At 40.8% G+C, this 14,750-nt stretch overlaps 1 protein-coding gene across 1 annotated transcript; it reads right to left on the minus strand.

Moving 5' to 3' along the window:
• Positions 1 to 970: 970 nt before the first annotated feature.
• kctd3 (potassium channel tetramerization domain containing 3) lies at positions 971 to 14,699 on the minus strand. The gene is made up of 19 exons (XM_053323787.1): positions 14,444 to 14,699; positions 13,995 to 14,048; positions 12,690 to 12,735; positions 12,010 to 12,083; positions 11,846 to 11,904; positions 11,029 to 11,109; positions 10,673 to 10,846; positions 9,917 to 10,007; positions 9,295 to 9,485; positions 8,778 to 8,893; positions 8,531 to 8,618; positions 8,185 to 8,301; positions 7,774 to 7,944; positions 7,470 to 7,625; positions 7,176 to 7,272; positions 6,750 to 6,943; positions 6,245 to 6,383; positions 5,480 to 5,602; positions 971 to 4,203 (listed from the first exon to the last, which is right to left on the minus strand). Exons 1-19 carry the CDS (start codon positions 14,512 to 14,514, stop codon positions 3,621 to 3,623), a joined length of 2,625 nt encoding a protein of 874 aa, XP_053179762.1. The 5' UTR covers positions 14,515 to 14,699; the 3' UTR covers positions 971 to 3,620.
• Positions 14,700 to 14,750: the final 51 nt, after the last annotated feature.

Below are 14,750 nucleotides of genomic sequence, written 5' to 3' on the forward strand. Positions count from 1 at the left end.
CCACATACTCACAGAGGGCCGGTATCTCCATCAAAACTATGCAGCAGTAATTTAGTTGTACTCCCGCGTCCCTTAAGGGGACATCAAGGCAAGTTTGAAATTAACAAACTGGCAGTAGCAACAGTGGCCTCGCTCAAGGACACCAGTCTGACAAGGGCACTTCTAAAACATTCACAGCCACATTCACAGCTACTGTCAGCCATGGAGGGAGGGAGGGGCTGTGAATAGAGAGCTTGTGGAGTGATTGTAAGGGACAGTATGGCCCTGAGCTACACACACACACACACACACACACACACACGCAGGGTTTTATTAAACTCATAAATCACAATGACAACAGACGCCGTCTCAGAGAGGAGACTGTCTGAACGGGAAGGTTAGTGAAATGAAAGCGCTCTGGAGACACACACACACACACACACACACACACACACACACCTCCGTGACACACAAACAAAACAAAAATTGTGCACTTTGGCAAGTTTGCCACACAAACCATGTGCTAAAAACCCAGCAGTGACTGGCAGCTTTTCTTTCACTCGCTTTTTTTTTTTCTCTTGCTGAGTCCAGATCAAAGCATTGATGGTTTGTGTGGAACCAGCTCGTCATCCTGGACTCATCATTTCTAAACATGAACACATCTCAGGTCCCAAATCTTTGTTTTTTTAATGTTTTCAATTACTCTGATGTCTGTTTATGATATTTGCCTGGAGTGAAAATAATGGTCCCAAAAACAATAGAACAATGTTTGTTACAATAAAAAGAAAATCCAGAATTTTTTTTTTTTAAAAGCCTGGTCTGCAAATTGCTACTCCTGATTTTAAAGCTCAGTAATGATACAGTCCAAGCATCTTTTTGTAACATATTTTCTACATATGAACAAAAATGGCAATTTAACTTGTCATGTTATTACTCTCAGTTCACCTTTTTTCACCTTATGAGCGTTAAAGAAAAAAATATATATATTCAACAAGTTTGAACAACTTTTAAATTGCATGAACACTGAAAGTACATCATTCAATCTTGACATTATATTTGATCATGGGCCAGCACTGTAGGCAACAGTAAATAATATCACAACATAATGCAGTATTTTTAACATACACAAAGAAAAACAATGATGTTCAGAGCAGTTTAAACAAACAGATATGTATTCCTTTTTGCTCACATCAGCATCTGGCTGGACTATAATGTAAACATAGCCAGAGAGGAACTGAATGACAAGTAACAGATATAAACAGACAGACTGTATGTGCCTAAATACACTTTATATTGTTTTGTATAAAATAAACATTAGCAAGTAACTTAATAATATTAGTCTTAATAGTGCAAGTGCAAATGCAGTTAGGTCCAATAGCATCAACATAGGCTTTATATGATTATCAACAATATGTAATGGACAACAGTGTAAGTGTCAACAAAGCATCACAGACATCAATGCATCCAGATTAGGATTTTGTTTTGAATATGTATACTCTCCGTACAGTTCATTATTGTATCAAAATTTACATCTCTGTACAGGCATGGACCACGCGGTCAGTTATCTTTTTGAAACAAATAAGCAAGGTGCTAAAAACAACTTAAAATATGTTACATAGCTGCTGCGTTTGGCAAATGATAATCAACATTTTAGAACAACCTCTCTATTTACCTTCAGTCTGTTTGTGTCACACACATTTTTACAGCACGGTATCACCAAAATACCTCTGGCTCTGAAAAAGTACCGTAGGTCAAGCGCTGGCCTGGTTGTTCCAGTCTGTGGAAATCTCGCAGAGGATTTGGTAGATTCAAATAGTACAGAATCAGGTTTTGCTCAGAAACTGTAGATAATAATCAACATTGCTGCCATTTTACTTTTAGCTGTCTGATCTGTTTAGCCCATCGAAACTATATAATGTTTATTACATAAGGTACACTCATGTTTTACCTCTGTATGCTTGGCAGCATCTGTGTTGATTCATGTCAGACTGCTGTAGAAAGAAGCTACAGGTACGAGTTCTCAAGTTGTTGGGAAAGAGGATGGACTCTCCAGTTATAGTCTAGTGTTTACAATTAACAATCCATATTCATCATGTAATATCTGCTTGCTGCCTATCATTTCAAGTGACCACTCATCAATGATCTGCCTCACAGTCATGAAGTCTAATCTGGCCTGTTGTAAATCTATCATAAGACAGTTCTACGCAGAGCCAGAGTGAACAGGTCCAGCTCCACAATGAGATCAATCTTCACGAGCCTTTGGTCAGAATCCTTTCCTTTTTAAAAGCACACAAACAGGCTGATAACCGTCAAACCAGTTAAATAAGGCACTGCAACAGTCATCCAAAACAAAACCAGACACATTAGAAAGGAGAATAAGTAAAAGTAATGTAGTGTAGGTACTTGTGTCGAGCTGAGTGTAGTGATATTGCGATACTGTAAAAAAATAAATTATAATTAGTGTGATCTTGCAGGCACCACTGTGAAAAAAAAAAAAACTGGAGTGGATATAAACAAACTGCATTAAAAACAGGTGGTGTTTCTGTGTAAATGCTCTGTAGATTAAGGTTGATCTGCTGCTGTTGGTGTGAATTGAGTTTTTAAATGGCTTGAAGAAACTTCCCTCAAATTCAAATTCACATAAACATGTTTTTATGAAAATGCCTCAACAACGTGTGTTATAATTCACTGCATGTCATGTTGCTGACTACAGGTCTGACTTTTGTGCCTTTTTCCGAGGAGAAGCGAGGCTGGTGCTGCTGCTGCTTGCTATCATTAGTGTGAGAATAAATGAATAATGTAATTGGCTTGTAACTAATGAAGTGAGACACATTCACATGATGATTCACTGTTCTTGCAGGCTAAGATACGGCAATCCTGAAGCCTTCATGTACTGTAGAAACCACAGAGTGTTTTAGTGTCTGTTGTGCATCTTAATTCCACTGTTGCATAGTTGTCATTGAGCTGTTTGAACAACAAACCCAGAAAAGGTTTTACTGCTATATACTGACTTTACTGCTTGCTGACTAATAGCTTTTAGTGTCATTGCTTGAACAACAATAACTGCCGTGTCTCTGGCTGCAGCAAAGTACAGATGAGGATTCAAGTAGCTGCCAGGTTTCTGGCAAAGGGGTAACATGTTTAAGGTCAGTTAAAGAGCGACAGGTTGCACATAATGTCAGAGCAACTTGATATCATTGTGAATTCTGTGTTTGAAAGGCGCCTGATCTGTTTCACAAATGTATGGAGTTACTTTGAGTGAATTCAGTTTGAAATGTAGATGTGTAGAAGTCAAGTTCCTACCAGAATAACAGTAATCTAAAACACTGAACATAATAATAATAATAATAATATCTGATAAAAGAACAAGATGTGCCTTTGTTCACCTTCATTTTGAAGCTGTTTTAAGATATCAGGCTAGATAAAGCACTCCTCATTCTGTTACTAGTGCTGTGCTATCAGATTTTTTTTCTTTTTGATGAACCTTGATGAGTGAATGGATTTCATTAAGTGGACTAACATTTTGTGCTTCAACAAAACAGGCAGCAACAACACACCCCTGTATACCTGCACCTAGAGGACGTCTCTGAGATGATTCCGCTGATGGGATCAAAAGAAAGTGGGTGGGTACGTTGTAAAAGTCACAGGCTGCTGTCCTGATTAGATGACTCAGAGGGGAGCTTCTTGTGTCGTGGCGAGGTGGAGGAACCCAGTTTGGTTGGGGAGGGAGAGGCAGTGGCAGAGGAGTCGCTGCCACCACCCTCCGATCCAGAGGGGACAGAGGAGAGGTGAGGGACTGGGGGAGCTCTCTTCCTACCCAGAAAGCCTCCTTCTAGTACTCCTCTCTTCCTCACACTTCCCTCTGCCTTCGCTGCGTCTGCGCCGGGTCCTACACCCTCTCCCTCCTCCGGCTGTGGATGCACCTTTCTCCTGACGTCACCTCCAGGGATCGGGCTGTCTGGGGGTTGCCGTGGGGGCTCTTGGCTGCTTTCTGCCTTCGGGCCGTGAACACCAGCAGCAGTCAAACCTCCGATATTGTTGTTCGAGCTTGCACCGATGCTTCGACAAGCCCAAAGCTCCATGGCTGAGGCCCTCCTCTCAGTCTCCTCGGGCCCAAAGTCACAGAGTGAACGGCGGGTGTCGAGGGTCTGGCTGGCACTCTGGGCTGCTGTCTGACCTGTGCTGTCCAAGACTCCTCGACTAAGGCTGAAGTTCTGGAAGTCTCTGTAGAGAGAAAGATGGAGGTCAGTTGATCAGGGTGGAGATGTAGATAGACACATTAACATAACAACAACAAGTTTCTTGCTGTTAAAGGGGAGTTCTCCTTGCCACTGTCACCAAGTGCTTCCTCATGTGGGTCTCTTTAAATTAAATTAAAGAGTACGGTTTAGACCTGCTCTATGTGTAAAATGCCTTGAGATGACTTTTGTTGTGATTTGGCGCTATATAAATAAAGATTAATTGATTAATTGATTGATTGAAGCAGAGCTTAGCATTTACCAACTGTAAATTCAAGGAGGGGATTTATTACCAGGGTGTCACACAGAAACAGGAGTACGTTTTAATGCCAGCTGTCCATGCAGATTACATACTAACTTACTTTTTGTTTAGGTTTATCTTGCTCAGGTTATGTTATTAAGAAGATTTCTCCTCCTACCTGTAAATAATGGACGTAAATGTCATTTTGTTTGTGCTTCTCAGTAAATTAAACCTGCAGTGCAGAACTTTAACATATAAATGAACGTCCATTACATTCAACTCATTCATTGTCAAACGAGTTCACACAATGCTAATTAGACCTATAACCGCCATCTAAGTCTCTCTGACAGTATACTGGAGTTTTTAATCTGGTGTCAGGTTTCACATTCCCGTGCCGGCTAGATGAATGCATACTGGAGCGTGATCCAAGCACAAAGCTAGCACGCTAGCAACAGCAGACTTCCATTTGAAGGCATATTAAATTATTTAATCATGCAGCTCTTTTTCAAATATTATCAGACAGAATGAATCAAATTCTGATTGTAAAACAAATCATTTCTCAGGGGTTGTTTGATGCTCAAAAACTGATTATCCACCGTTTCACAGCCTCAACAGTGCCGACAGAATAACCTACAGCAGATCCTAAGACATAAATGTGTTGACAGTGTTTTTGTAATCACTTTAATTATCAGAAGGGGGAGACAAAAGTCCCACATTCAAGCATTAAGTTATTACACTTGAAAAATTAAACTGCAACAAGTCTTCACAGAACAGTTTCCCTGTTACTTACATTTTATAAAAGGAACTGTCAACTTTTTTTTTCATAGGAACTATTTTTTTCTATTAAAAAGTTGAAAGCAGATATTTCAAAACTTGGTCAATAAAAACCAAAACAATTTTCATGGCTTGTTACCAGTAGTAGTAGGTCAGTGAGGAAATATGATTATTTCTAATACAGGTGGGGCAACCCTTATAAAATAAATGAAAGTATCTGGGTAATAGCACAGAAATGCTATCTCACCGGTAGCTGTGAAAGGATTCAGTTCGTCGGGCACGGGCCAGCAGGGGACTCTCTCTGTAGGGTCGCACAGCTCCATAAGTGGCCTGGCTCTCAGGAATGGTCTCCTGAGGCTGTAACTGGAGACTGAGGTTGATGAAAGAAAGAGAGGGAGACAGGTAAGCTTCAATAGTTGGCCAAGACCCTGTCACATGTACACTACCTGTCAAAAGTTTTAGAACACCCCAATTTTTTATTGAAGAAATGTTTTCAAGCTTACCATCTTGGTCTTTTTTCCTAAGGTAGTTCTGGCATAGCTTATGTTTTGGGTCATTATCTTGCTGTAGGATGAACCCCTGACCAACTACATGCATACCAGAGAGTACTGCATGGTGCTGCAGAATGCTGTGGTAGCCGACCCTGGATCCAGAAAAACTGGATGTCCTGTGAGCCGCAAGCTGTTGACTCTCAGACACTTGTCTTCTGACCCTTGACTTTCTTCGCAATTTCTCTGTAGGAAAGACCTACATTTTTAAGTGTTTTTCTATTATATATTGTGTATTTATTGTAATTTTCAGTTTTGAGTAACCTTACCTTTTTTTTAACCTCTGTACCATTTCAATCTATTCATTGGACTTGAACTGCTTGAATTTCAATAAAAAACCGGAAAAATTGGGGTGTTCTATTCTTTTGACCGGTAGTGTATGTATTCTTTGTTGTAATTATATCAGCTGTGAACGTTCATACGTCCTTATTTTGTGCATTAATGTGTGTAGGAAGGTCTCTAACCTGGAGCAGGATTCTCGGAGGCGTGTGTGGTGAAGCACTGAGGGGGCGGGGCTAATGTTTGGTGTGGCACAGCGAGAGGTGCTCAGGTCACACTGGTCCAACAGCTGCAACAATTCCTCCTCTGTAGGTCCACCGACGTCTATCAAACACAAAAGCAGCTTTAAACCACACAGACACACACATTTCATCAAAAGCAGATACATTGAACTGAAAAATAGTCGTCTGTACTGTCAGTTTTTACTACCACAACATGGTGGTGTTTATCGGCAATACATATATAAAACTAAAAGGAAAAAAACATCAGTTACAACACTATATGTTCCGTATTTCTAAATTCTTTAAAATAACATATTTATGTGAAAAATCATATAAGTTTACCAACTACTGTGTTAACAGTGTCACGGCTCTTGTCAATCAGATGTATTTGTTTTTTTTTTATTTGTCTCTGTCCCCCACGTCTGTCTTTTCCTCTCATCTCCTGATCTGTCCCTCCTCATTTCCTCACCATCTTTCTTCCTCTCCTCTCCTTTGTTAGCAGTGTCCATCGCAGTCGTCAGGTCCCACATTTGGATACTGCCGTTGCCATGGCCAGTGAACAGGTAGCGCCGAGGTCGGGACCCCATCCGGCTGGAACCCTCACACTCCCGTACCATGAAGCAAGAGATGGTGGTCCCATCCACTGACTGCACCTCACAGATTCTAACACACACACACACACACACGCATGTAAACACAAAAGCCTCAATCAAGAAGCAACGACAAGTATCAAAAGCTTCCAGAAGAGTTAAATAAAGATGGGAAAGAAAGAGATTTAGCAAGAGGAAGCATCTTCCCTCTGCCCAGATCATGAAAGTAGAAGAGAAAGACAGACATAGGTCAGAAGAGAAGAGGTGAGCATAAAAGAGGAAGTGATAGATGAAGGACATTATACCTTTTACCAGTAGATGAGAGCCTCACAAACAGTTTGTTGGTGATGGGGATGACCTTCTGAATGAAAACTTGCTGGTCGTCTCTCTCTCCAAATGGACCTGAGAGCAGAAAACACCACCAGTGAATTCAACAAGACTACATAAAATACTGGTAGAAAACATTTTGTTGAACTAGTATATGTGATAATAAGTGCTCGATACACTGTAATTTGTAAGTGACTTGTTCACTTTTGTCTCTTGCACCACCCCTCAGTGTTGCCTTCCTCTGTTTCTTCTCTTCTTCCTCTTTCTCTCACCTATATCATTCCCTGAACAATAGCTCCCGTGGCTCTCTGTTTCCTCCAGGGACAGTATTTTGAAGGAGGCCAGAGGAGTGGAGCCTGGCTGGGTGGAGATCATCCCTCTGAACCGGGTCACCGTCCACGTCCGAACGTGGTTGTTATCCGCACACACTGACACGCCCAGAAACATAACAGAGAAGACACAGAAGCAAGAGGTGATCTGACTGACTGTGTTTCTACTAGTTGTTTATTATATTCCTCTATTACATGTGTCATGTCTCTCCAACATCCTCCTTATCCTTCAACGTGCTCCACCCACCTGATACCAGATGTTTCTCAGACAACATGATCTTCGTCACAGGGCTCCTGTGCACGGTAAACGTCTGGAAGAGCTGTGGACCTGACCCTACAGTCTCTGGGTGTTGCACGATCACCCTCACTGCACCACTACTGGTCCCATAGGCTATCTCTATCCAGTTTCCACTCACACCTGGGAGCAGAGAGAGGGACGAGAAGACAGAGAGACACAAAACAAAGACACAAACACTTTAAAGTAAGTGCATATGATTTATGTTACATGTGATGAACACGAAGGATTACAATTTTTAAAGTTGAAAGTCTTTTTTATTTTTAATGACTTCTGTGGCTGAAAAAAAGGCAGCTGTAATTTTAGTTGAGAGAGAATGTGTGTGTGTCACAGGCTATTTTGTGTGCGTGTGTGTGTACTGACTGGTTTTAGGTGTGAGGTAGACAGACAGCGCAGTGATGGCATCATTTGAAGGGTCATGATAAAGCTCCGTCACCAGAAGATCATTGTCCTTCATCCTCAGTGGAAACTTTTGCATGTCTGAAAAGTAGAGGAGACAAAACATCCATGTGTCTGAATTCAACAACATTTTATGAATCTAGTATCTAATACCCTTATTGAACCAAATCCTTTTGATAAAAATGACTTTTGGAGAAATGAAAATCACCAATGTGCATGTTTCTTGTAGCGGGGACAACCATTAGAAATCTGAAACATCAGTAACATCCAATTAAATTATTGGCATGTGTGTTTGTGTATATGTGTATACCTATGTAGTAGATGGAGCCATTGTTGCAACCCAGTAATAGGAAGGATCCTGCTGTGTCACAGCTGGTAATGGGAACAACATCTTGAACCTAAGACACACACAAAAAAAGAAGTGAACTCACTACAGCTTCCGTGTTTGTCAGTAGTTTCAGTTGAAAGCACATATACATGCACTCACAACAGAAGGTCAAATGTATGCGATCAGTGTACAAAAATGCACTAACACACTCGTACAGATACCCTCCTACCTGCCAGTGCTGTGTAACAGCATTCCAAACCCCAACCTTCCCCGTGTGGCTCGTAGCCACCAGCTGGTTTCCGATGAAGAAGAGATCATCCACAGGTACGCCAAGGCTGAAGACACCTGAGTCATGGAGAGAGAGATGAGTTAGTGGACATGTGGGGATGGCTGGAGAGTGCACATGGAGTCTCAGAGATTTCAGAGGGTCACAGGGGTCACAAAGCAGCAACGTGATCCATATATGCAAAATAAAATGAATAAATACAAATTTTCAAACACACACTGAAGGTTATCCTTTACAATCTAACTTTTGATGTATTATATGTATGTGAAGTTGGATCTTTCTACAATCTTCCATCAGTACATGCCTTTGACCAAATCCTGTTAACAGCTAAAGTCAGAATGTAATGCAATTAGAGTGTAAAATATATACTTATCTAATATTGTATTGACTACAGATTTTTACTTTATTTCCAAATGTTCTCTGTCCACACACGTCTTCAAATTATATGATGTAAACCCACCGATCTCATTGCCACTGCCTCCATCTTGGATGCTCCAGAGGATGATGTTGCTTTCTGAGGCGGCTGCCACCATCTTGTCTTTGTCTCCATGCGGTCCACCCACCACCTTGGCATTAAGTGCGATGCGTTCAATGGTCCAGTCAAGGTAGGGAGAGGAGAACACCTGCTGCCATCCAGAAGATTCCTTTATCCTGTAGTGAAATCACATCAACATTGTTACTGTTTAGAATTTCTTCTTATGACTTCAAAGTCAAATGTGCAGGGTTGCTTTGATGAAGATTGACATGAATAGGATGTAAACAGTCTATCTGAGGTTTCATAAGAGTGTGAGTGCTTTCCTTACTACTCTTATTAGACACTGTAAATGTTTCTCTGCAGAGCTTATGATATAGCATCTGCATCATAAAAGGAAACAATTTGTCTTGTTTGTTTTAATAATAATTGGCTTCATTTGACTGAACATGCTCACAGCCAAATATATGTCAACTTATGTACTGGGTTTGATGGATTGATGAAGTGAGACATTTGAGATATGACAAATAATTCATCTTACCATTATAAAACATTTAATGTCCCCCCTTAAGAAATATAGAGAGGATGGGAAATGTTGGGCCAGTGTTACCTGTAGCAGATGACAAAGTGTGCGTAAGCTGCTACTATCCAGTTGTGATGTCCTGCTATTATTAGCACCTTCCTAGGGTCAACCACAGGACCTGCACATACACATACACACACACACACATGAAATACACAGAAAGACACATATTTCAAAACCTGATAATTAGCCTGAAATATCTGAATCCCTGAAACAAATTGTGGGCAGCCATTCAAAAGTCTGGAACTTGGCAGTGATGTTTACATCCAGTTACTGCATGATATAAAACACCCAAACCAAATTCCTCTCCATCAGGCCTGAGCTCATACACTGTTGTTTTATTGCAGCTCATTACATTCTCTGATGTCATCGTCAGCAGAGAGCAGGCCGATGTGAAACTAGGCTAGCTCAGTCAGCGCTGTTAGTCGGCGCACTAAAAGGATATGTCAGGTCACATTAGCTGCAGCATTAGTGCACTCACAGAATCACACACAGATGTGGTCAAGCATGAGCAGTACATACAGATGTGGCACACATATAACCATGTGTAAACATACGAAAGCCTGCACATAACCAGTATGCATGCAGAAGAACATATTATGCTTACACAGACAGACAGTGTATTCCTACTGACAAGTCACTGTCATCACAACATCTGCCCCAAGATGGATCTTATGGATTTATGGTACTTGGCCCTGGAGCTCAATGCTTACTGTCTACACAGTGTAATCTACAGACTCATCACACACACACATTTCAACAAACTGTCGATGGGCTACTCACCCAGTTTATGATTATCATCTGTTCCAGGTGGGCCATTGAGGGAGGGGTGAGGAGGGGGTCCAACACGGGTGAAACCTTCTGCTCCACATGGACCCGGCCGCTCGTCGGAGGAGGAGGAGCCGGAGCCAGAGCCAGACGCTGCTGAGGCGGGGCTTGACTTCCGGGCAGGGATGGCTGTCAAAGAACGATACGCTGAAATGTATTATATCAACATTTCTGCTTATTCTGATATTCAAAACCAGGTTGTTTCCTCATTAAAACTATTTGATGAAGCATTTGTCGGATGTTGTGTTTATAGCCAACTGATTTTCTCTATTTTACTCAATTTTCTACATCAGTCAGTTTCGAGTCTTTACCTGGGGGCGGCAGGTAACCATGGAAGAGAACGCTGCCACATGATGAGCGGTCCAGTTCCTCACACAGCAGCAAGCGCCGTACTGCACACAAACACAAACACACACACACACACACACACACACACACACACACACACACACGATAGATACTTCTTTGATTACTTTGAAACATTATAAATACCATTTTGGAAATTATGATGGATCATCAGAGAAGCTGATTTATAGTATCATATCACTTTATAAGATTTATATAATAAATTGTCCTTTTGCTTAGTGAATTTTAAACATCAAACTCTGTTTCTTCATTTTTTCCCCATTCCTTTCATTTTGATAAAGTCATTTAAGAATTGACTTAGAGTATGACAGACTGGATTATGTCTCTGAGTTGCCTGTGTATTTTGTTTTGTATGTATTACTTTGTATTATATTGTATGTGCTCATGTAGTTGATCAGTTATCACAAAGGTAACTTTCCCATTTAAGTACACAGACAATGCAGGGAAGTTACAAACACTGAAACAGGAAGTAAAACAACATTAGAGTAAATGGAACTAACAGCATGGAGATTTGGATCTTAGTCAAAATTATGTGAAGTCAAAACAACATTTACAGTACAACATTTCACTTCACTTATTTACTACAGATGTTCAAATTGTACCCAAAACACCCATATATTCAGCTGGTATGCAAACATGTGCTTAATGCTGACACATCACATTATGTAAATATAGCTTCATGTCTCATAATGTCTATGAGCATCAATATTCATGCTGAGAACCTGGTTGCTACTCTGATTTCATTATCTTACAGCAACATACCTAAAGGGGTGATCCCGTAAAACTCAGCTTCATGCCGCAGAATGCTGATGTTGACGCCCCTACAGAAACAGAAACAGCACATGTATTCTGTAAGATGCCGGTTAAAGCTCTACATAATGTCTTCCTAAAATAAATCGTTTTTGAATGTTTTCAAGACTCCTCACCGTAGGTCCAATTCTTTGGTTCGGAGGAAATTCAAAATTGGTGCAAAAGCTGTAGGGTCTCTGTCAATAAATATCTAAAAGAGGAGGGAGGTGCAGTATTATTTCAAATGTTGGGCTTCAGTGAACACAAAAAGAAAAGTGACTGATACAATTCAAAGTATTGAAGGGTGCATCTTTCATAGTGGTGCAGAAGTTCACATTTAACTTTATTGTCAATGTAGGGAAATCATTTGGTCAGCAGTGTAAAAATATACATCAAGACAATAACAGAACAGTACAGAAACACAGTCCTGTTAGCTTGTTGGTCACACAAAACAAGATTTCACTATAAGCTGTTTCACTACTTTCTAACATCTGACTATCTAAACAAGTCATTGAAAAAGATAGACAAATGAATCTGCAATCAAAATGATCATTACTTGTAGCCTTAGACAAAATAGTATGATACACAGCATCATCTACTGATACAGTTGGCAAGTGAATGAAATGTAATGATGAAATATCGACTGTGGGACTATACTCTTTGGACCATGACGCATATTTCAGTAAGTTGCATCATACAAAAAAAACAACTGTCATGTCCCATGTGCTTGAAGCTTTTAGACAATTTTCAGATGTCAGATTTGGCCAGCAAATACTGTCCTAGTTTTGGAATAAGAAGCAACAAAACCCGTACTTACAGCTCCAGTTTCATCCCGAAGAGTGGATATTCTTCCACTCAGCAAACTGGAAAACACACACACACACACACACACACACACACACACACACAGTGATCTAGTTAACCTAGGCGCTTCTCAAGTTCTACTCACGGGCAATGTTTCCACTACCCGCAGTTAACACCCAAATTAATTTGTACAATCACAAAAAAGTCAATAATATAACATGTTGAAGCTGAACTACAGCTTATTACTATATCAGTATGAGTTCAGTTGTGCTGGAAATTCTATAGATCTATTTAAGAGCCTGTATGTATAAAGAATGACTTTATTGGCTGCAGACCTCAGACAGCTGAGGACAGACAGACTGACAGGCAGACAGGTGCGCTGGCAGACAGACTGACAGGCATTTAGCATTACTCAGTCAGCTGTTGTCAAACTGTGAGCTCAGTTCACTGTTTGGGTTAGTTGCGACCGAGGTATTTGCCTAGCCCCAATCATCTGTTCCACTTCAGTATATTCCCCTCTGGGGTTAGAATTACACTTAATAATTAGTCATCTAAGACATTAAAAACACAAGGGTGCCAAAATATACAAAAACACTGTTTCCAAACACCTTAAAACAAAGGATGGCTTTGTCACAGTGAATACTTGATGAACACAAGATGTTGACTCACTATAATACCACAACAAAATATTTACCATTTATTAAAGTAACATGGCTGACTTGTTTTTCTACCTTCTTCCAGTCACAGGGGACAATAACTGTAATCCCTTGACATTTTACATCACCAGGACGGTAGATAAATGAGGCAGGACAAAGATGATGGAACATCCCTGCTTAACATAAATTATGTAATACGACTGTTTTACTGAGCTGGCATGACAGTTGTGAGCACAGCATAGCAAGCACAGTGAGTCCCTGACTCCTTTGTGCTGCAGCAGTAATACTAGCACAGTTTAATTAGCCTCACCATTTAATCAGTCTTGGTGATCTCAGGGGGAGTCAAGAGAAGTTAAATTTACTCAGACTGAGTCCCATGCTGGTTAGGTTTAGGAGCCTCTGCTTCATATATTGTTCTCCCTCCGTGGTTACACATACACATTCAGTTCCTTGTCTATATTACAAAGCCAAGTGTTCCTTGTAACATACTCACATTTTGGTTACCAGTAAATTACAATAGTTTAAGCTGGTCTGCTATAGCATTCACTAAGTGACCAAGTAGAGATGAGGTCAGAATAGCCATTGCACAAATAACCCAGGGTTATTCCATGCATTTGCTGATTTTAAAGAGAGACACCATGCATGGCTGAAATATAACCAACCTTGAGAAGAAAGAGTCTGGGATCCACATCAGAGTCTGTCTGGAGGTGCTGAACCTATAGTATAAAGACACAATAGCACAGTTATTACTACTGGGAAATGTGGGAGCAGTGCATTTGAATGATGAATTGCATTGTTGAAGACAATAATTACTGCATCGCACCAATGTCATACACTATATATGTACAATTCAAATGTTCATCAAGACCATCCGGTGTGTGTGTGTGTGTGTGTGTGAGGGAGGGAGCGAGAGAGAGAGAGAGAGAGAGAATGAGTAAGTGAATGAAGAGAGAGAGTAATAATAAAGTAAATAACCTTGAGTAGTGTATCTATTCCAACAACATCCATGGCTGCTTTGCCATGCAGATATCATCTTACACGTACGTAGCCACGGCTCAAATTTCCCAAATGATGACCATCATCCATCGAGCTGTCCGTTAACGAAGCTTACCTTGTCCCACCGACGTTTAGCTGGATGATTTCTCCCATCCCTGCCGTTAAATTGTTACCATTCGTGGCCATGGTGAGCGAACCAGCTGGATATGTGGTGATAAAAGTCACTGTGCCGTTGTAACTGTTGGTCACGAAAGCTAGCTTGCTAGCGTTTCCCTCTTCTCTCCAGCTCAGCTGATGTCCCGACTCCACAGCCTGACAACCTCTGCTTCGTCCCACCTTCCATCAAATATCTCTTACATAGGACCGATGGGGACGGCCTCGGTGTCATTAATCCTCCGCACAGTGGGCGAAGAGAGACAGTG

This window comes from Scomber japonicus, chromosome 1 (assembly GCF_027409825.1).
Source record: "Scomber japonicus isolate fScoJap1 chromosome 1, fScoJap1.pri, whole genome shotgun sequence".
NCBI lineage: Eukaryota > Metazoa > Chordata > Actinopteri > Scombriformes > Scombridae > Scomber > Scomber japonicus.

Excerpts from the sequence above, each read along its gene's own strand:
- kctd3 (XM_053323787.1), bottom strand. The coding sequence starts at position 14,514 with ATGGCCACGAATGGTAACAATTTAACGGCAGGGATGGGAGAAATCATC. Across the intron at positions 8,302-8,530 it reads TGGCTCCATCTACTACATAG|ACATGCAAAAGTTTCCACTG; the intron begins GTATACACATAT and ends TCTACTTTTCAG. Across the intron at positions 6,944-7,175 it reads CTCTCATCTACTGGTAAAAG|AATCTGTGAGGTGCAGTCAG; the intron begins GTATAATGTCCT and ends TGTGTGTGTTAG.